Here is a 22,351-nt window from a genome sequence, read left to right on the forward strand (position 1 = left end):
TTTTCCTGATTTTTCGGGAAGCTATGTGGCCAGGGCCCTGTGCCTCACTTGGGCACGAGTCACCCCTTGCTCAATATATAAAAACTTGTGCGCCTTCCTTCGCATCAGTGGTTATCTGGTTACTTAGTGTGCCTCTGGTGGCCCAATTCAATTCAATTTATTCACCTGTCTAATATTACTGAAGAAGTCCTGTCGGGCCTTTTTGTCCTGTGTGACTGCGGAGGCAGTTGATGGGTACCGTCTGGCCAAGCAGAACGCAACCTTGGCAGTCGCCGAGGCAAAAACTCGGGTTTGGGAGTAGTTTGTCAAGGCCATGGAGGATAACTTTCAGACGGCTTCGTAGAAATTTTGATCCACCATCCGGCGTCTCAGCTCGGGGGCACTGTCAACACTGTGTATAGTCAGAATGGGGCGCTGCTGACTTCAACTCAGGATATTGTGAGATGGTGTGGAGAATACTTGGAAGACCTCTTCAACCCCACCAACATGTGAAAGAGAGCTTTCCAACCAGGGGTGGATGAGATGCGCCCAAAGTTCCAAAAGGCTCTGGATGGTGTGGGGCTGTCCTTGTAGAGACGTCTCTGCAACATCGCCTGGACATCAGTGACAGTGCCTCTGGATTGGCAGACCGGCGTGGTTGCTCCCCTTTTTAAGAAGGGGGACCGGAGGGTTTATTCCAACTACAGGGGGATCACACTCCTCACTGGTCGATCTTCATGAGGATGAGGAGGAAGAGACCTCAGGTGACGACATTTTAATCATGTGCAACCAAAAGTTGAGTACTTTTTTTATGTATAATATCACTGGTACCATAGTACCAATTGTTAATTATACAGTATTGAAGATGCAAATAAGAATGTTGGTGGAATTGGAATAAACAAGGCAGGGCACAGTGTGAGATGCAGATGACTTTATTCTACTGAATAACACACTTAGGGAATCACCAACAGCCAGGCCACCAGTGACTCAGAGGCAACAAGATGATCCAGGAGCTTCATTCTTCATTCTGTCCTTTCTTCAATGACAGACAATGACAATGTGAGTCTGACAATTTTCTTGGAATTGAAATTAGTCTTTACATTCAATTATACTGTCTAAATTGTCTTATTTAGACATTTCATTTGGTCAAAGATTGTCTATAAAATCGTTTTATCATGAAAGCCAAAAACCAAACAATCGCCTCATGAGGGTAAATAGGGATTAGCCCCACTTAGCGATTGCTGTATTTTCATAAAATTTGGCAGAAATTGAATGTAACAAGACAGAATTCATGATAGTTGTTGTTCTGTCGACAACTGAATGTTTAGGTTTCTTTTAGAGTATACTGCCAAACTGGGTTATAATGACATCCACAATATGCATTTATAACACATGAACAAAATATCACAAACCGACCTTTGGGCCAACATCACGACTCTTGGCACGCAGCTTGTTGACCTGAGACTCAGCAATGTCGGCTCGCTCCTCTGCTTCATCAAGATCATGCTGAATTTTACGGAACTTGACCATGTTGCTGTTGGCTTGTTCCTCCTATACATACCACATTTGTGATTATTAAGTGGCGTTACGATTTTATGAAAACAATCAGTCGTCATTACTTATGGCAGTAATTTCCGTGTAACTTTTTGTGCATTGGGATATTCAAAACTTGACACAACCTTTTTGCATGATGCTTTCACATAGCTATTACTGTTTGAGGGAATAGTCAAATTTCACAGTAGTATATTATGAGTGCTTACAGCCTCCTCAGCAGTCCTCTTGTATGATTTTACTTTTAACTGGAGTTTATCCACCAGGTCTTGCAGACGGGCTACATTCTTATGATCCTCTTCTGTCTGAAATAAATATAAATAAATACATCAAGCCATCTTGTTCATATAAAAATGGGAAACAAATGTAAGCAGTGCTCCACACTTTATAACTGATTTCATCTCACTTGGTAGGTTAGCTCTTTGATGCGTCTCTCATACTTCCGCACTCCCTTGACTGCATCGCTTGACTTTCTTTGTTCAATTTCGACTTCACTTTCAAGCTCTTTGATCTGTTAAGAGGATAACATGAATTCAATTTTTGTTCATTTGGATCGTTAGAAGGTTATATACCGGTACATTTTGGTACAGGGTTACTTTATTTGAATGCTAGATTAAAAAAAGAAAAAAAAGAACTGTCTACACACACCTGTTCAATTGACATTTTTTGGTGGTATTAAAAAAAAAAACGACACCAAGATAAATCATTTCAAAACTTCTTCCACTAGTAATGTCACGTATAACCTGTAAAATACAAGTGGAAAAAAGAAATCTTATTGCGTGAGATAATGTGATTTTTACAACTGTTTAACCAAGATAGCATTTAGCTGCCAACACAACCACCGTTGGCCACCAGACTGACTGACAATGTGTAAACTTTTTGACAGAGGATGAGTGCCCCACCTCTTGTCCGCTAGAGGCAAAGTGAAGTCACTCCCCTCCCCTATACAAACCCAGTGAATAAGCACGGGACAAGTGGCGCGTCGTGATATTTCACATTTGGTCTGAAGAAGTGTATTGGCGGACACACACACACACAAGTCAGGCTGGGCTTGTTTCTGTCAGTCGTCGGCGAAATTTGACCTGGTTAGGGATGATTACAGGGACGGACGAAAATCCACTTCTATCCTTGCTTAGTCCCTCCTTTTTAAAAAACTTCTCGTCCTCAGTCCCCAAAATAGGCATCCGTCCTTGGGGCAGAAACCATCTCTGGTCTTAAGTAAGTACACATTACAACAATCGCTCGTCTTCTTCATATGTCTGGGCTATGGGGTAGGGTGGCAAGACACCTTATCTTACAGAGAAAAAAAAAAGCCTGAAATCTCCCAAATACAAAAACCTGGCATTTGAACAGAGGTCTGTAGACTTCGTATAGCCAATGTATATTTCAGATGTGGCCAGCGTTTACAGTTGCATGAGATTTTGTGGCACTTACCCTGGCCTCCAGCTTCTGCATTTGTTTTTTCCCTCCCTTCATTGCAATTTGTTCCGCTTCATCCAGACGGTGCTGCAGGTCTTTGATGGTTTGCTCCATGTTCTTCTTCATCCGCTCCAGGTGAGCGCTGGTGTCCTGCTCTTTTTTCAGCTCTTCTGCCATCATGGCGGCATCAGTGATGGCCTTTTTGGCCTTCTCCTCAGCGTTTCTGCACTCCTGAACTGCATCTTCAACCTCACTCTGAATTTGGGATATATCAGCTTCCAGTTTTTTCTTCTGGTTTAGCAGGCTGGTGTTCTGATTGAATGGGGAAAAAAACGTTAGAGGACCAACCATAAATTCAGATCACTTTACAATTTCCATTTTGCATTTTTACCTGTGAGTGCAGTAGCTGAACCCTCTCGCTAACGTCCAGCAACTCTTGCTCAGCAAGTTTGCGCCCTCTCTCAGTTTGCTCAAGAGCAGACCGGAATTCTTCCAGCTCAGCCTGAATCAGGTTGTTACGTCTCTCCACAATGGCAATGTTCTCTTTGAGCTCATCATTCGCACGGAGAGACTCATCAAGTTGGAGTTGGGAATCCTTGAAAATTAAAACCCAAATGTTAATGTATATTTTTTTAAAGGTATTTTTTAAAGGTAGCTATGAGGGCTTTTTCTAAAGTCCATTCATACCTTCAGATGAGCATGAACAGATTTGAGTTGTTTCTGAGCCTCAGCTGCCTGCCTGTTGGCCTGACTTAGCTGAATCTCCATTTCGTTGAGGTCTCCCTCCATCTTCTTCTTCAAGCGAAGGGCCTCGTTCCTGCTTCGGGTCTCAGCCTCGAGGGCGCTCTGAAGGTTGTCCACAATCCTCTGCTGGTTTCTCTTTGCTTGATCCAGCTCCTCATCTTTTTCAGCCAGCTTGCGCTCAATTTCAGCCTTCACCTGACTGAACTCAAGCTGGGCTCTGAGAATCTTTCCTTCCTCATGCTCCAATGTGGCCTACAAAGATCAAATAACGTGGTAGTATCGCTGCTTTTGCTTAGTGTATTGATGTCACAGATTGAATCAAATCTAATGGGGTTTTTTTTTTCGACAGCACAACCTACCTCTGCCTCTTCCAGAGCAGTTTGGATATCAGACTTCTCCTGTTCCAACTGCTTTCGTATTTTCTCAAGCTCATGGATGCTCTTTCCACCCTCACTGATTTGCTGAGTGAGGTCAGCTATTTCCTCTGCATTCAAATGAAACATAGTGTAAATTCACCAGGTATATTCTTGTTGATATTATATTGAAATCAATGATTATATTTTGATTTACTGACCTTGTAGGTTCTTGTTTTCTCTCTTCATAGTCTCCAGGTGCTCGAGAGATTCTTCGTAGGAGTTCTTCAGTTTGAAAAGCTCTGTGCTTAAAGTCCTTGCCTCCTTTTGAGAGCTTTCTAACTCAGATTGAGACTCCTCATATTTCTGCTTCCACTCTGCCAAGATCTGAAAGAGAGTCCAAGTTTTAGATATTTTGAATTGAGTTCCAGAAAAAAAGGGTTACTGGCACTCAATATGAAATGATTTCAACCTTGTCAAAGTTTCTTTGCTTCTTGTCCAGAGCAGCAGCAGCAGCGTTTGACCTCTCCACGTCCACCATGAGATCTTCAATTTCATTCTGCAGCCTGTGTTTGGTTTTCTCCAGAGAGGAACATTTAGCATTTACTGCTTCTACAGCTTCCTCGGCATCCTGCAGACGCTGAGCCAGCTTCTTCCTGCATTTTGAGCCATGGTCCTTAGCTTACTGCGATATTGTCAGTGTCGCTGTTGGATATACAGTTGTAGAGTTTACTCACTTAGCATCCTCAAGTTCTTCAGTCCTCTGGATGGCATCAGTTTCATACTTAGTTCTCCACTGAGCCACCTCAGCATTGGCTTTGGACATGCCGCGCTGCAGTTCAGCCTTGGCCTCCTGTTCCTCCTCATACTGCTCTCTGAGCAAGTCGCAGTCGTGGCGAGAAGACTGCACAGCATGGGCTAATGCGTTCTTGGCCTAAAATTAAATACATTGGGCTTTGCCTCATGTTGTGATACGAACACTTATGTATATTATTTTCATCACGAGGATGTTTTTTACCTTGATTTCCTCTTCCAGTTGCCTTTTCAAGTCTTCCATTTGTTGAGTGTAGGATTGTTTTCCTCTGGTGAGTTGTGACACCAGGGAATCCTTTTCCTCGAGCTGCCTTGAAAGTTCACCTTATTTTCATAGCGCAATAATACACGTTTTTGTTAGCACATTTGATATGATGCAAATTTAATTCACCATGCAATACCGTTTTCAGTTTGAAGTTTGGCTTTGTGCATCGTGAGGTCATTGATGGTACGCTGTCCTTCTTCTGCCTTTGTTTTATATTCACTCATCTGGTCTTCCAGGGACCTGCACATTTTCTCCAAATGACTCTGAAATGAAGAAAACACTGATTTATCATAAGAGTATTTTACAGGCGTAAGTGGTAGTAGTCAATACCATAGATCACTCATAACATAACACACTGTACATGTCGCTTTATGTGTCATGTGCTAAGATTACTATCTGGCCTTGAAACCCTGATTAACAGATTTAATGATATGCTGTATTGCAATTTTTTGTCAGTGAAAATTGTGAACCTTGACCTACATGACGATCAGTCACAACCAAAACTAATCAGCTTAGTGATATGTGATCTACTAAATTTAAAAATTGGTTGTAGTTACAGTATCTGTGTTTGACATGTTTGACGCTGACCTTTGACTATGGAAATTATTTACTAGTTTCCAAAATAATGGGCGCCAAATTGTGTGTTCCCTCTTGCGGATTGTGTACACTTTTACTAACAGTGCTGTCTGTTATTAGACAAGTTGTGTTTGCGTGCGTGTGGAATTTTTTTTTCTATCATTGCTGATTTTTTCCCCTCAGATGTTCCAGATATAGCGAGCTGTTGGCTGTCCATCACTTGTTTATTTTAAATCTTTACCAGCATGTGTCTCAATCACGGTTATTGTTGTTTTGCAAAAAGCAGACAACTGCTCTGGAAGACACCAGCACCAATAGTCACAGTGCGCTTAAATGACCCAGATGCATGCAGTTGAAAAGAGTTATGTCACAGGTGACATGGCATGACTCCTTGTCACTGGCTCCAAGACCAGAGACCAGGTGTGTCCTACGGCCCTGGGACCATTTGCAACCCACCATCCATTTTTCAGCGGCCCGCAGTATATACAAAAAAATTAGATTTGACACAACCCGCAAGGTTAGTTAAAAAAAACATAAAAGGGTGGAAATGGGCAGAGTGAGAAGGGAGGGTGTCAGAAAAACAAATGTCACTATCACTAATAAATTGGTTTATTGACGTTATTATCTATATATTTATTTTTATTATAATTTATTATCTATTAATTTTTCTAGATATTAGGGATGTTACAATATTGTCAATATTGTGATATTGCAATATTAAAATTGCCACGATAGATCGTCGTCGTCATGTCACGATATTATAATAGCAGCAAATCTGTTTAAAAGCCCGTTATTTTCCATTTGTGCAGTTTTTACACCCTTTGGTGGTTAGTTTTATTAGTGCAGTTCAATTTAATGCCACCTACAGTATGTTTAAGACCCATGCTCATTGCCAATAGGAGCGCATGACTGTCCAAGCCTATTTTTTAGTGAATGCTGTTATGTACAAAAACAGAATATTGTGATTTTTTTTTTATATGAGCACTTTTTGGGGGTTTTTTTGTTGTTTTTTTTTCAATATAGTGAGCAGTGAGCATTTTATATATTGCCAACCTCCCCACAATATCGTGATGATTATAATACCGTGAGGTACATGATATTATCGTATCGTGACATTTGGATATGAGTGACATCCCTACTAGATATACAAAGAGAACATTTGGCGAACGTTTGGAACTTGAACGAACCAGGCCAAGAACAAAACATTCGCTAACATCGCAAACACTGGCAAACATTAGCCCTTCAGTGGGATACGGGCTGAACTCACTGTACATTATTTGGTTCAATCTTGATCATCACACTTGGGCCACTGCACCTTTTGACATGTGCTACGGCTAAGGCAGGATTTGCGGGAACGTGCATATGCTATGCCACTGGTCTCGCTCTGTTTATTGTTGTTTAGCGCCAAATTTTTCTTTCCTACTCCATCAACCACATGTGCCAAATAAACTTCAATTTCTTTATGTGATGAGAATATGAAGATACAAAATACAAATACAGCTCAGGATTGAATTTTTTTTTCCATGCGATGCACACAATTGCTGTGCGCTGAAAGGGTGAGGGCAGTGCGCAGACACAGACCTGGGTGCATCTGGTTAGAAGATCAGCTTTGGTTGCATTTGCAATTAAATGAGTTTGATGAAATTACGTGTGGAAAGCTGTATGATCCCAAATTATTTAGTATTGCACTGAATGTTAAATGTGCTGATTTGTGAGTAAGAAATTAAAACAATTGTTGCAGACAAACAAAATTACAGTACTGTGCTTACACTTGTAGCATTAGATTACCTTGGACTTTACAATGTGTTCCATATTGGATACGACATCATCCAGTTCCAGTCTGAGTTCGCTCTTCTCCTTCTCCAGTTTCTGCTTGACTCTTTGCAGGTTGTCAATCTGCTCGCCCAGGTCAGCAACACTGTCAGCTTGTTTCTTTCTCAGCGTGGCCGCAGTTGCTTCGTGCTGCAGAGTGGCCTCTTCCAGGTCTCTGCGGAGTTTCTGGAACTCAGCCTCCCTCTTCTTGTTCATTTCAATCTGGGCAGATGTTGCTCCACCAGCCTCCTCCAGCCTCTCACTGATCTCCTCCAGCTCCCTGGCTAAGTCTGCTCTCTGCTTTTCCACCTTGGCTCGGGCAGCTCGCTCTGCCTCCAGCTCTTCCTCCAGCTCCTCGATGCGGGCCTACATTCATATAAGGTCCAATGCAAAACCTGATCATTTCTCTGTACAAGGATGTCCAAAATGTGAGTGTATTGTTCAGCAGAAAACAGATTGTAATGAATACAGCAAATATTAATCAAAAGGCCCATTGTCAATTGGTGACAATGCCAAAAACTGTCCAAAGCCTTTTTTGGGTCCAAAGCCTAACTTTGGATAGGCTGCTATTAATTGTGTTTTTAAACTGACATATTTATGTAATTGACTTTTAATTAGTCGAGGAAATAACATTTTGTAGAATTGTGATAATACCTGCAACTCCTTCAATTTTTTCTGGAGTTGTGTGCTCATGCCTTGCTCATCCTCTATTTTGCCCAAAAGTTGGTTAATTTCAAAATCTTTCCTGTGAATGGACATAAATATAGTTCAGTCAGTGAGAAAGTAATTTAAAACATTTTTTTTTTTTTTTTCAAAACTGGAACCTCTTACTTTTTCAGCCTCTCTTCAAGTTGTTGCTTGTCATTTTCCAGGTCCATAAGACTCTCTTGACATAATTTTAAATCCCCTTCAAGTTTTCGCTTTGCCCTTTCAAGGTCCATTCGTACTTTTTTCTCTTGCTCCAGGGATCCTTCCAGCTGTTGGGGGTCAGACATAATTTTAGTTCTCATTGATTATTGGTTATTTGCTAGTCATCTTGAACCTTACATCATCCACTTGCTGCTCTAGTTTTGACTTGGCCTTGGTCAGAGTGTTGACTTTGTCTTCTTCACTCTGAAGGTCATCCAGCGTTTGCTGATGAGCTTCTTGTAAGGCTTTCTTCTCCTTGGTCAGCTTGGCAATGATTTCATCCAAAGCTCCCATTTCCTCAGTCAGGTTCTTCACCTAATGACAAAAAGTTATATTTTCAGCTCACGAATGACTGTCTTTAGGACTTGGAGTTTATCTGGCTTTCACCTTGTTTTCAGTGGCATGTTTCTCCTTCTCCACTTTCGCAAGAGTTAATTCTAAGTCATCAATGTCCTTCTTCAGCTCAGAGCATTCATCCTCCAATTTACGTTTCTTAGCTGTTAGTTCAGCATTCATCTCCTCCTCATCATCCAGTCGTTCAGTTAACTCTTTGGATTTTGCTTCCATCTGGATTTTGTTTTTAATCAGTCCCTCGCATCTTTCCTCAGCATCACAAAGATTGTCCTGCTCCTGTTATTAACAAATACACATAATGATAAGATAGCAGGCTTGTTTTGGTCTTAACACGACGACTATTTCTGATGGTAGACATACAGCCTGAACTTGAAGTTGCAAGTCATTTTTCTCTTGGAGAAGTGTGACCATTTTCTCTTCCAATTCCTTTTTTCGGGCTTCTGATTTTGCATAAGCCTCTTTTAGTTTGGCAAACTCGTCCTTCATGTTGGCCATTTCCTTCTCGGTCTCTGCTGACTTCAGAAGAGGTTTGATTTTAAAGTACATCTTCATCCAGGGCCAATTCTTGACCCCCATGAAAGCACGGATGTTCCATTGGATAACAAGTAGTGCATCCCTGTTGACAACAGATAGTCATTGATTTTATGTTAGAACTTTGCACAGTACATCCAAATCCCTTCATTCAGATTCTAATAATTATCATTTCCTGGTTCTTCAGCCTATCCCAGCTGAGTTTAGATGAAGGTGGGGTGCACAATAGAGACGTGGTTGACAGTAAATAAGAGGGAATCTACAGATGCCAGTCTGCCATTCACACTTGCATCCACACAGTTGCACTACAAAGTAAAGCATTTAATCGACATTGTACATTATAAATATTTGCTAAATGTCCAATATTTTAAGACATGGCCACTTTAAAAAAATAATGGCCACTTATAATTTTAGTTGTGTTGAGCTATTTCTATTGTTGTTTTGTTGATTAATTGCAAATGACTGTTCTGGTTTTTTGAACAATTGCAAAGAAATATTCTGTACAATTGAGGGTGAATGATTTTGACTGCAACCCTGTGGCCAATTTTAGAGTCTTCAGATAGCCTAGCGTGTATGTTTTTGGACTTTTCATCCAGTACAGCTTTTTATACAGTGGTTGGTGTAACTACAATTGTTTTATCATGAAATATTCTTTTTTTTTTTTTTAACAAGTTTGACTTTGATGTTTTACCTTCGTTCAACAATCTTCTGGAATTCAATTCTCGCCAGAAGACCCCTTGACCGTGCTTGAATGCCAGTGATGATCAGTGCTAATCGGTCATCTCGCATCTCTTCAAGCTGACCCAGCAGTCCAGCTTTGAAGAACACCTGTTGGAGCACATTATTTCATATTTGCAACAATTATATACGAATAATATTCTCATACATAAGGCATGAAATACAGACCTTGGTGTGTCCAAGCTTGTACTGGTTGTGGTCAATATCCAGAGAACCTAACAGTTTCTCTGCAGCCTTCTTGTTGTCAATGAACTGTCCTTCAGGAATTGCGTTGGGGTTCAGAATACGGTATCTTTAATGAAAATGAAACCTTTTTTTTATTTGAAATTATCCAGTTGATTCAGTTAACAAGTGCTACAAATGGGTATTTCACTCATATGCAAACCTCTGTTTAAAATCTCCATATAGGATCCTGTTAGGGAAGCCCTTTCTGCAGATTCTGATGCCTTCCAGCACACCGTTACAGCGCAGCTGGTGCATCACCAGAGGGTTCTCCATGGCTCCAGGAGTCTTAGACTCATTGGGGATGATGCAGCGTACAAAATGGGGGTGAGTCGACCTCAAGTTGGTCATTAGCTTGTTCAGATTCTCCTGCAAGTTTTTGACAAGGTTTTCATCACCTTAGTGGATGTCAAGTCTATGTACCATTTGCTTAGATGTGGAAGGTTAAAGTGGAAAATCAACCCAAACACTTTTTTTTTTCAAGAATATGTTCCCAGCTGGCCCACTACTTGAAACACGGCATTCTGATGAATGTTGCGTTTGTGGAATGAGTTAAGCAGCAAAATCCACCCCTTTTTAGCCATTTCAGGGGGCAGTCACTTTGTCACTTCTGTCGCCTGAAAATGACATCACAACTGCTCAGGGCTCAGGTAACGACTAATCACAGCTCAGCTTCAGAAAACAGGTCAGCCGTGATTGGTCATTACCCGAGCCCTGAGCAGTTAATTGTGATGTCACTTTCAGTCGACAGAAGTGACAAAATGGCCGCCCCCAGAGATGGCTAAAAACGAGTGGATTAATAACTCTTATTCCACAAATGCAATATTTGTCAAAATGACTTGTTTCAACTAGTGGGCTTGTATAGAACAAATTCTTGAAAAAATATGTTTGGGTTGACTTCCACTTTAAGTATTTAGTTTTTGTTTAAATGTACTGAAGGTTTACTGTAGTTTCTGTACTCTGCCAAACTGTGAAACCAATAACTGTAATGAATTTAATGTCTACACAAGATATAGAAGAAGACAACCATCGAATGTGAACTCGACTGGCCACGCTTGTCGGCAGAGCTCTACTGATAATGCCAACCAACAACAGTTCATATCAAACAAACTTCCACATCCGACAGAAAACAGCTACACAGCTGTGTGTCGCTCTTTGTAGCATCCATTAAATAGTAAAATGGAGAATATAGTCTTCTGGGAGTTACTGTTAATGTAGCAGATATTAAAAACATAAGGACCAGCAGAGGTTTGCGGAAAACCAAACACTGTTTAAGTAATTCCATCCCGTTATCCTGAATAAACACACCATTCCAACAAAATTAAGCCAACACTTATTCTTCTCTGAAACGTGATTGCCTTTAAGACATCAACTAAAGAAAAACATTATTTCAATTTCAATTTGCATGTCCCCACTTTCTTTACCTTTCATTGTTGCACTTGTAGACACGGTATTTTCAATTATAAAATATAAAAATGTATCTAAAAACTACAGTTTTGCTTTGCAAATTCGCACTGAATTTTGTACATTTGACCTATATCCGGCCCAGTTATATTTTGCTATCTGGGCACAACCCTTCTTCTCACAAAATTATAAATAAATTGGATGTTACATGATAAAGGATTACTTTTCCTTTCTAAATTAGTTGTACTGTTTTTACCAGGTCCTGGAACTTCAGTGTAGATGCTTTCACAAACAGTGGATTAGTATGGTAATTCTAACTCGTACTGAAGACTACTGTAGTCTTTCGTCTCTTTTCTAAAGTATGTAGAGCGGGAACAGGTTGGTTACCCCAAACTTCGACACAGTGCCTTAGGCATGATAATACAAATGAGTAAGTCAAGATAAATGAAGACTGATGATTAGGCCACTGTCTAAATATCTTGACAATGCCTACACTATTGACGAGCTTTGCAAGTAAATGTATGACTTATAAATGTATGAAAATATCTTTGTAATTTCAAAATGACATTTTTTTGTTTGTTTTATCAAGATACTGTGACAATTTGTATATTAGCAATAAAATAAGCAAAATAATAAATATGAATCGTAAACCATATGACCGATTATTACTACTAGTGTTGAGCACATTTTTTAGCCGACAGGTCCGCTTTTAGGGGAAATAATAGATTCTTACATTCTTACTCTTATATACAGTATTTAATGTTATTTGTGGCATCAACCAATACAAAAAACAGGTCACTGATTTTGTATCATATTGAATAGGTGATCTTTGATTGTACCTTGTCAATGAGAGAATGAATTAACTGCATTGTCTAATGCTGGTCTTTAATGTTCTTATACAATCAGTGAGATTGTAACAGTTGTGAAGTCGCATAAGTCTTCAAATTAAATAGATAAATAAATAAAAAAGGAAATGTCTTACCCTGTGTAAAGCAGACACCGTTTGGAAGGAGGAACCTTTCTTCTTGGCCCCTTTTCCCTTGCCGCCAGACTCTTGAGCTAAATGAACAAAACTGAATTGTAATGCACAATGCACTGGAAGCAAATCAAGTTTAGGAAACACTTGATTTATTCACAATGGATTTTTTTTCCCAAGTTTGACATACCAGAATCAGCTCCTGCATATCCAACAAAAAGGATCGATAATAGTTTGAGGTTAGACTTCTGTAAAAGTCCAACAACAGTCTCATTTAGAGGGTCCTTGTTCTTTACCAGCCAGTTGTTGATATTGTAATCAACAGTTCCGGCATAGTGCACGAGAGAAAAATGAGCCTCCGGTTTTCCTTTGACGATTCTGGGCTTCTGGAAGTTGTTGGATTTCCCCAGATGGTTGTCGTAGAGCTTAGCTTTAAAGGTGGCATCACTGGCTTTGGGGAACATGCACTCCTCTTCAAGGATGGACATGATACCCATGGGCTGAGGAGAACAAAAGATATGTGGAGTAGAATCTACGTTGCTCAAGCATTTTGGAAAATCTGATCAACGACTTACAACTAGTCTCACCTTTTCAATCAAGTCGATACAGGCTTGCAAGTCCATACCGAAATCTATGAAAATCCATTCAATGCCCTCCTTTTTGTACTCTTCCTGCTCCAGCACAAACATGTGATGGTTGAAAAACTGTTGCAGTTTTTCATTGGTGAAGTTGATACACAGCTGCTCGAAGGTGTTGAACTGGAATGGAAAGTGGAAAAGGTTTTCTCATTTTCATCACTATCCGCCTCCTCTGTACATTAAACCAAAATAGGAGCGAAAATATGATTTTACTCCATGAATAATAAGCACAGCTCACATCAAATATCTCAAATCCAGCAATATCCAAAACACCAATGAAGTATTGACGAGGCTGCTTGGTGTCCAGAGACTGGTTAATACGGACCACCATCCACAGGAACATCTTCTCATACACTGACTTGGCCAGTGCACCAATAGCGTAGTAAACCTGGAAAAGAATTGATAAACTTGTAAAACTGACTCCTATCTTTGGCTCAAAAGATACCCCCAAATACTTACTTGGGCAACATTTTGCCCCTTAGTGACCCATTCATTTCCCACTTTAACTCTTGGATGACAGAGACCTTTGATGAGGTCAGCTGAGTTCAGGCCCATTAGATAAGCAACTTTGTCAGCATCTGGAGGGAGAATATTTGCATGCAGGCTGTCTTTATTGTGGCATTGGACATCTTTTGTCAGCATTTCCATTGTTTTTGTTAATGCTTTGATATCCGGTGAAAGCTAAAGAAGGTTTCAAATGTGCATGGTAAAGGGAACTGTGAATACACCTGTACTCATAATCACAGTATATATTACAGTGCACGTACAGTATATGTATTGTGTGTTTACAGTAAGGATTTAACGATAATGGCGATATTAAAATTGCCATGATATCATCGTCATCCTGTAAAGGTTTTAAAAGCAGCTGATCTCCATCAAAAAACAATACTATCACCACTTAGCCACATGATAATAAAATGACTGACCAAGCCTATTTCTTTGTTATTGCTTATGTACAAAAACACTATAATGTGTTTTTTTTTTCTATATCGTGAGAGTTTTTATCATATCGCCAATCATCCGCAATATCGTAATAATTATCGTATTGAGAGGTTCATATCGTGATAATATTATATCGGGACATTTGGATATAATCCCTCTCTAGTAAATGGTATATTTCGAAGGTCTGTAAACGTATAAATGCCAATTCTTTGTTGAATAGGGTTAGGGTTGAAATGAAATGAGACCAAGATGAATAATTTCAGGCTTTTTTTCCACATAAACCAGAACCTATAGTAGATGTAATACCTCTCGGAGAATCTTTGGATTTGACCATAACCCCACATACATTCTTTTCAAATATATACCGGTATGTCAAGGAAATGTGAGCAAATATTGTCAGTACAGCACGTGTCATGCTAACAAATTACTGAATGAATTCTTACCTTCAGTGCCGTCCGCTTCTGCCTGCTCTTCACGCTGCTTCTGCTTAAACTTCATGTTACCGTAGTGCATGATGGCACCGATCATCTTATAAATGCTGTTCTTCTCTTCTTGAGTGAAACCCAACACGTCAAAGGCCTCCTGAAAAATACAACAAGAACAAAAATCAAAACGGTAATAGTTAAATTGTTGGATAGTATATTCTAGTCAGTCGTTAGCTCACATCAGTGGCCATGAGCTCCTCCGAGTCATTGATGGAGGCTACAGTTGTCTCTCCTTGGGAGATGAAGGCGTAGTCGTAGGGGTTGTTGGTGATGAGCAGCATTTCTAAAATAGTATTAAACCAAATTTTTTTTTGTAAGTTTCTTTGGAGAAATATTGATTTTCTAATAATCCCAGCGGTGGTGCTTTAATTTGCTGTTGATTACTTACCAAGAAGTTCAGGTTTCACCTGAGACAAGATTTGGTAGAAAATGTGATAATCCCTCTCAGCTTTGAGCTGGTAGGTCACGCGAGACTTTTCCAGAAGATCTGTTTAATGTATACACGTGGAATATTATGTTGTAGTAAAAAAAACTCTTTTGCCATTTGTTGTCACTACATTTGTAAAAATGCAAGACATCAAAATATATTTGTTAAGCAGTAGCCTACAGTGGATGAATTGTTAGCATTGTTGCTCACAACAAGAAGGTTGTTGCTCAAAACACAAATCTTTTTGAGAGGCGTTTGCAGGTTTTTCCTATTTGGTTACACTCACAGTATGTACAATGTTGTAGGTACCATAAATGAGATTAATTGAATAATTGCCCACAATTTTGTAGTTGAATGGTGACTATTTGGCATGGGATATCTCCTGTTACCCACCAACTCATCCGACGTCCCATCACTTAAATACATCTTGCCTTTCTCAGACTTTTACTCATGTGTTTAAATTGCACCACACAACCCTTGAGAAGATGCATCTTGGAAATTCATGTGTTACTTACAGGTCTCAATATCAGCAGAAGCCAACTTTCCTCGATTGTCAAAATGAATTCTGATGAATTTTCCCTGGGAAGAAAAGCGTGTTGATAATGACGAAATCTATTCCCAATATTGGTAGAAAAACACGCTCAATAAACAAATGTACTCACAAATCTGGAAGAGTTGTCATTTCTGATTGTCTTAGCATTACCAAAGGCCTCCAGAGCAGGGTTAGCCTGTATGATTTGATCCTCCAGGGTACCCTGCACACAAAATGTCTAAATTGAAGTCTTTTGGGCAAGGTGTGCATAGAAATAAAAATGACTGCGAAACCTCAAAAGTCGAACACCGATAAACTCATGTAATTTTTAACTTAATCAAAGTTTTCAAGGAAAAACATGCCTTTTTATTTGTTGTTGATTTTTTTTTTCAGTTTTTGTCAAATCATAACAAAAGAGTACGAGCGATGGCCAAGTGGGAGAAAATTTTAGTTATAATTATACAAGCCCAAAACGGAAAAAATATGGTTAAATTGACAATAACACTACCATAGATTGCAGACCGGAAGGTGAGCTGCATTTTAAATCTTAATGGGCTTACCCTCAAAGAACAAGCAGTCATATTTTATCTACCCGTCACTCATCATCAAAGTTAATTGTGAGGACACAATTTGTTTACTTCTTTTTACTCCTGTATGACAGGTGTTTCCAGAATGTAATAAAGCAAACAAAAAATTGCTTGTTGATTTGCCTTCCGAACGGTAATCCTTCCTCTCTATTTTCCCATCCGTGCCATCACTTATCACTAATATAAAAAAAGATTAAAGTGAAAATCAACCCAAACATATTTTTTTCAAGAATATGTTCTATGCAAGCCCACTAGTTGAAACGTGGCATTCTGATTAATATTGTGTTTGTGGAATATGAGTTAAGCAACAAAATCCACCCGTTTTTTTGTCATCTCAGGGGGCCTGACCTGTTTTCTGAAGCTGAGCCGTGATTGGTCGTTACCCGAGCCCCGAGCAGTTGTGATGTCATTTTCAGTTGACAGAAGTGACAAAGTGGCCGCCCCCTGAGTTGGCTAAACGGGGGTGGATTTTGCTGCTTAACTCATATTTCACAAACGCAATATTAACCAGACTGCTGTCTTTCAACTAGTGGGCCTGCTGGGAACATATTCTTGAAAAAAATATGTTTGGGTTGATTTCAACCTTAAGAACACGTTTTGCTTTTTTTGTTTTATTTTGAAAGTTGTTAACGTTTTTTAAATGTAAATGGTAATGTTCGACCATAGAGGTTCCGCTTTATTCTGAAGTCACCTTCTTCTCAACAGCTTGATCTTTTTTGCCACTTGGAACTGCAGCAATGCTGGCAAAGTACTGAATGACACGCTTGGTGTTGACAGTCTTTCCTGCACCAGATTCTCCTCTGCATGAAAACAATTTAGCGTTTAGCTCAAGAATAACAATAAGTGCTCAAAAATGTGTAATTCAGTCTTTCTCACGTGATAAGAATGGACTGGTTTTCTCTATCTGTAAATCAAATAAAGTGTTTATCAACCATAGGTTTTACAATAGAATTGACTATTTGAAGTGAGTATTTGACTAGATTTTGTACCTGCCAGCATGTACTGGTAGGCGTTGTCAGAGATGGAGAAGATGTGAGGAGGAGCTTCACTCCTCTTCTTTCCTCTGTAGGCAACAACCACCTCTTGGTTGTAGACGGGCAGCCACTTGTAGGGATTGACAGTGACGCAGAACAGCCCGGAGTAGGTCTGCAACAATGAAAAAACAAATCAAAGTTTCAAATTCTGTGTCATCAAAAACACAAGGACCAGCAGAGGTTTGCGGGAAACCGAATGACAGAAAATGACTATGCTTTTCTTACGTAAATCATCCATGCCGCGTAACGCTCTTTGAGGTTAAACAGCACGGCGGGCTCATGAAGGAAAGTGAACATGGCCATGTCTTCAATTTTATCAAACTTCGGCGGGTTCTGAGGATGTACATCACACTCCTTCACTGTCACAGTCTGTCGAAATAAAATGATGGATTCTTAAAAGAAATCAACATGTCAATGTTTGTTAGGGTCTCAATTGAATAACTTTGAACAGTATACCTTTCCAAACTCAGTGTGAACAGTAACTTTGTCACCATCTCGACTAGTGACAGATGCCTTGACGTACTCGACTTCGGGGTCTGGAACGAAGCACTCCTTCTTCATATCAAATTGTCGAGTTTGAGCTTCCAAACGCTCCTTATCTGACTTCCTAAGAAAAGGAGCGGCTGGGCCAAACTCTGCCATTGCTGCATCACCCATTTTGCTTCTTTTTCGTCTTCTTCCTAGAAGAGACAATGTAATGTTTGTACACAAAACCAAGTTACAGTTGCTTTTCACTCTACATTTATCTTAAAACTATGCCAAGTGACACAATATTTGTTATAAATACATCTTTTAACAATATTTACACAGTATTAAACTATTAGTAGTATTAGTCTCGTCCATTATGATCTATACCACACCAATGAATTTCCTCAAGTGCCTATACCTGACAGAAGCAAGTATGTACCAGAAAGAACAGGATTAGAAATGCTCAACAAAAACAGAACAAAAAAAATTAGCGCAGAAAAAAAATAATCTTTATTTTAACATGTTAAGTAAACTTAAATGACATAGTGAATATGTATTGTTGCGCTTACCTTAAACTGTCAACCTCTGTCAAGCGGAATGATGGTTCTGGCAGTGGATGCCAGGTGTCCTCTCCTTTAATAAAGGTTGTTACTCAGCCAAATAAGGTGATGGATATGAGAGAAATGGCATCCCATTTGCATATCAGAAAAAAGACATCCCCTAAATTGGTTAGAGTCGAGTGGTGCTATTTGTTGCTATCACCTTGTCTACAACAGAACAATAAGCAAGATTGGACAGAGATGACAGAGGAAGGGGTGGTAGTAGGTGGGGGGCAGCAGACTACTCGCGATCAAATACAGTAATGTTATAACAACGTATAATAATAGCAGTTAGATTATAGGATGCAAACTGGAAAATCTTACATGTATAATGTTGGCAATGTTGGGTTAGTAGTCTTTAGTTGGTCTATAATCTATTGTTCCAATTACTTAATTGTTATTTTGTGTTACATATCATCATGACTCAGAAAATCTCAATGACAAAACGCAAGAACAATAATGTATGTACTGCATACAAGTTCATTGTGTATATGATCATTTATGTTTGATGATGATGTACAGACGTTGGGCCTGTTCCTATTCTAAATTAAGTATCGCAGGCTTGTAAGCAACCAGACTTATGAGACCCCAAACGCACCGAGATCAACAATAGTCTGTCAAGTGATATGGTGTGAAATACATTTCAAGAGGGAGACTCGAGAGTTGCAGCTGCTGCCTACAAAGAGACAAGACAGGGCCAAGGTCACAGCTGTGGCATCGCTTTATGATCACTCATCACTGTTTACAGTTACTGTAGATCTATACCCTCGGTCCCAGGGCTCATACAGCTTTGATCAAGTGAACTCATTACTTTTTAGTGGATGCTGCTACAGATGAAAGTCAGTTTAAAGGCCCACCGCAACATCTTCCATGCAGTCAATTAAATATAGGTACACTGTACAAATTCAGCATTCTGTTTTCTAAAGACAAGTCCAATCTATTGTATCTTGACCAGTGATACCGGTAATGCATTGCTAAGTAACTCCTCAAAAATAGTGCCCATTTTAAGTAACTAGTAATCTAACACATTGCTATGACCAATATAGTTGTCTGATTAATGTTACTATCGAATCATTTAACATGTTACCTTGTGACTAAACAAAGCTAAGAAATCATGTGTTTAAATATTCAACATCAGGGACTAAAATAGCATTAATGAACTTTTAGCCATTATAGTGACCCACGCCAAGCACATGGCCAAGTTTGTCTCTTTATAGTTTATAACAGATAATGGATTGAAAAATAGAGGCACACTCGCTTCCAGCTTCCGTTTATTTCAACCTTCTGAGACACCATCTGGAAGAAAAATTTAGCGCTAAATATTTAGCGCTTGAAATTTAGCGCGTTTAACATTGAGCCGGTACTACAAAGAAGATATCAAGTTTACACATTTAACCAGAGATGGGCATTCCGTCCCAAGGACGATCCCATTTTGTAGACAGTCAGACGGAGGGCGAGAAGTCTTTTAAATAGGATGGACTAAGCAAGGACAGAGGTGGGTTTTTGTCCATCCCTTTAATCGTCCCGAACCAGGTCAAGTGCCGGCTGACGTGTTTTGTTCTTTTAAAAAGAAAGACCACTGTTCTCTTCTGTGACACCATAGAGTGCTCTTTTTCATGTGCGTTCCCTCCCTGCAGTATTGTTCTCACAGGAATAGTCTGCCCTCTAGTGGACGCCCATTTCACTGACAAGGAAAAAGGTGAAAAGCAATTTTTTTTTTAACCAAATGTTAACATTTAGTACAAACCTCATCCCTTTGCATGTGAAGTATGTCCATGATGGCCATATATATATATATATATATATATATATATATATATATATATATATATATATATATATATATATATATATATATATGGCCATTTTGTCACTTGTATATCTATATATATATATATATATATATATATATATATATATATATATATATATATATATATATATATATATATATATAATATATATATGGCCATTTTGTCACTTGTATTGACTAAAAATAACATCACAGTTGCTCAAGGCTCAGGTAACGACCAATCACGGCTCACCTGTTTTCTGAAACTCTGCCATTTACATACCTGTCAACCCCGGGGTGTACTGAATCTTACGAAAGTTGTAATTTGCCCTTACATTTCTGTACATAATCTTACACAATACAAATTATTTTTGAATGGCTGCTGCCACGTGAACGGAAATCAGCAATGTACGGCGTATGTTTGAAAAGGTGTTTCCACCTGTACAAATTACGCCAAAAGTGTACAACTTGACAGGTATGCATTTAATTCACAGCACAAACTGTATTTCCTTGCCTAGAAACCACTTCAGTGGGGCAATTTCAAACATAAATATAAGTTTCAGTTTAAACTTTGTAGCTACTGTATATTTTTAATGGGTTGTACTGTATGGTCTTTCAACAAAGGTAAATTGATTATTAAAAAAAAGGATAATGTAATGTAATTTTACATTTATTTAGCAAATATCAAAAGTTAAAATCAAACCAGGACTGCATTTTGAAAACAAACAAATAACATTACTAGCATTATAAATATTCAATAGAGTATATTAATTTATTATGCATTTAACCTTTTTGGCTACACGTCACGCCATGAAGTAATTTTTCCAGTTCTGGTCCTGTCACTGCTATTATGGTGTGTAATTTTCTCTGCGGATGTTACACCACTCACCGGACAAAGGAGGGGTGTGGAACAAGCTCGAACTTGTATTGCTTTTCACAGAGGACAAAAACAGCACTTGTCCCAACCATTGCTACAACAACGCACATTTTTTTTTTTCATTTTTGTTTTCCCCCCAGGGAGGTTCTTCCTCTCTGGTTCATCTCGTCAACACAAACACACAAAATGCTCAACACTGCCCCCTGCTGTACAGCATCACATCCTAACACAAACTAGTACTGTACATGTGAAATAAAGGTCATCAACAAATTGCAATATTATCTAAAAGAAAATATACTGTTTCAGGTGCTACAAGCCTCCCCTGCAAAATAAAAGTTGTCCTCAACGTTTGCATAAATTTGCGGTTGTTAGCATGCAGTAGTTCGAACCACAAAAATTGCAATTTAATGCATTAACACACTAGGTTTCACAGCAAACAATGACTCTAACTTCCCTTTTTAAAAAAGTTAAAATGGCATAAATGGGTTCAAATGCATTTCACTGGGTTTCCAACACAAGAGTATATTATGACTGCCTACTGTGACCTAATCACATACTACCCTTCGGAAACACTATCGTGTTTATTAATAGTCAACCTCTGAGCAATTTGTAATAGCAGAACAGCACCCCATTAATGCTTTGACACAAAATTCCAGTCATCTCACCCTAAATTCCTTTTCCCATCGTGAGATCTTATTGAAACTTGTACCCTCGCTGGAACTATACCATTTACATTATTTCAAAGCCATGAGTTAACCTTACTGATAACTAGTCTAAGCAATATAAACATGACGATGACATTTTAACACAATATAATCACAGTTTTTTTTTGTTTTTTTATGTACTCAATTCTCATTGATTCATCTCGTAACTGATGAATAGTAACCACACTGTTCACACTCTACTGATATGGTCATTTTCAATAGTATCCCGCTGGAACAAGATCAGTATAACCCCTTTGCAAACCAGACAGCTGCGGAGGTAACCAAGGCGCACTACATCGCCCACAGACTGGTGCCAGTGTATTAACATACATCGGATTGGTGTGTTGTCTCACTGCACGGTGTAGGTTTGCCGAATGAATCATATGTGAATGTCTCTTTAAGTCGTCTTTATCTCCGCGACCTACATGGCTGGGTGTCAGTAGGCTACGGTACACTTGAGGACTTGAGGTGGGTCTTCAGGCTGAATAGCATGTATGTCATTTTGGATGTCATTTCCAGTTGTGAAGGTTTCATGAGAGTCATTGTCCATAACAATTTGACCTGGAGTCTCCATTCTGAACTCCTCTGCTTCGGCGTTAAGTTCAGAATTTGATTGTGCA

The 22,351-nt window shown here is 39.2% G+C and overlaps 1 protein-coding gene across 1 annotated transcript; it reads right to left on the reverse strand.

Annotated features, from left to right (window-relative positions):
• Positions 1-895: 895 nt before the first annotated feature.
• LOC147140432 (myosin-7-like) lies at positions 896-21,176 on the reverse strand. The gene is made up of 39 exons (XM_086043875.1): positions 21,040-21,176; positions 18,329-18,392; positions 17,748-17,971; positions 17,517-17,660; positions 17,247-17,403; positions 17,134-17,161; positions 16,949-17,057; positions 15,801-15,893; positions 15,654-15,717; positions 15,100-15,198; positions 14,891-14,994; positions 14,670-14,808; positions 13,744-13,862; positions 13,523-13,672; positions 13,234-13,404; positions 12,837-13,146; positions 12,653-12,729; positions 10,430-10,635; positions 10,213-10,336; positions 9,998-10,134; positions 9,136-9,391; positions 8,809-9,051; positions 8,560-8,736; positions 8,344-8,489; positions 8,167-8,257; positions 7,489-7,878; positions 5,261-5,387; positions 5,065-5,183; positions 4,784-4,980; positions 4,519-4,702; positions 4,268-4,433; positions 4,053-4,177; positions 3,637-3,945; positions 3,341-3,544; positions 2,965-3,261; positions 1,937-2,041; positions 1,740-1,835; positions 1,396-1,530; positions 896-1,015 (listed from the first exon to the last, which is right to left on the reverse strand). The coding sequence occupies exons 3-39, from the start codon at positions 17,946-17,948 to the stop codon at positions 995-997; spliced, it is 5,820 nt and encodes a 1,939-aa protein (XP_085900001.1). The 5' UTR covers positions 17,949-17,971; positions 18,329-18,392; positions 21,040-21,176; the 3' UTR covers positions 896-994.
• Between the last annotated feature and the right edge of the window lie 1,175 nt (positions 21,177-22,351).

This window comes from Filicampus tigris, chromosome 10 (genome assembly GCF_054856515.1).
Source record: "Filicampus tigris isolate MCC_2025a chromosome 10, RoL_Ftig_1.0, whole genome shotgun sequence".
NCBI classification, from domain to species: Eukaryota; Metazoa; Chordata; class Actinopteri; order Syngnathiformes; family Syngnathidae; genus Filicampus; species Filicampus tigris.

Excerpts from the sequence above, each read along its gene's own strand:
- LOC147140432 (XM_086043875.1), bottom strand. The coding sequence starts at position 17,948 with ATGGGTGATGCAGCAATGGCAGAGTTTGGCCCAGCCGCTCCTTTTCTT. Across the intron at positions 17,404-17,516 it reads ACGCGGCATGGATGATTTAC|ACCTACTCCGGGCTGTTCTG; the intron begins GTAAGAAAAGCA and ends TCATTGTTGCAG. Across the intron at positions 9,052-9,135 it reads TGCAACTTCAAGTTCAGGCT|GAGCAGGACAATCTTTGTGA; the intron begins GTATGTCTACCA and ends TGTTAATAACAG.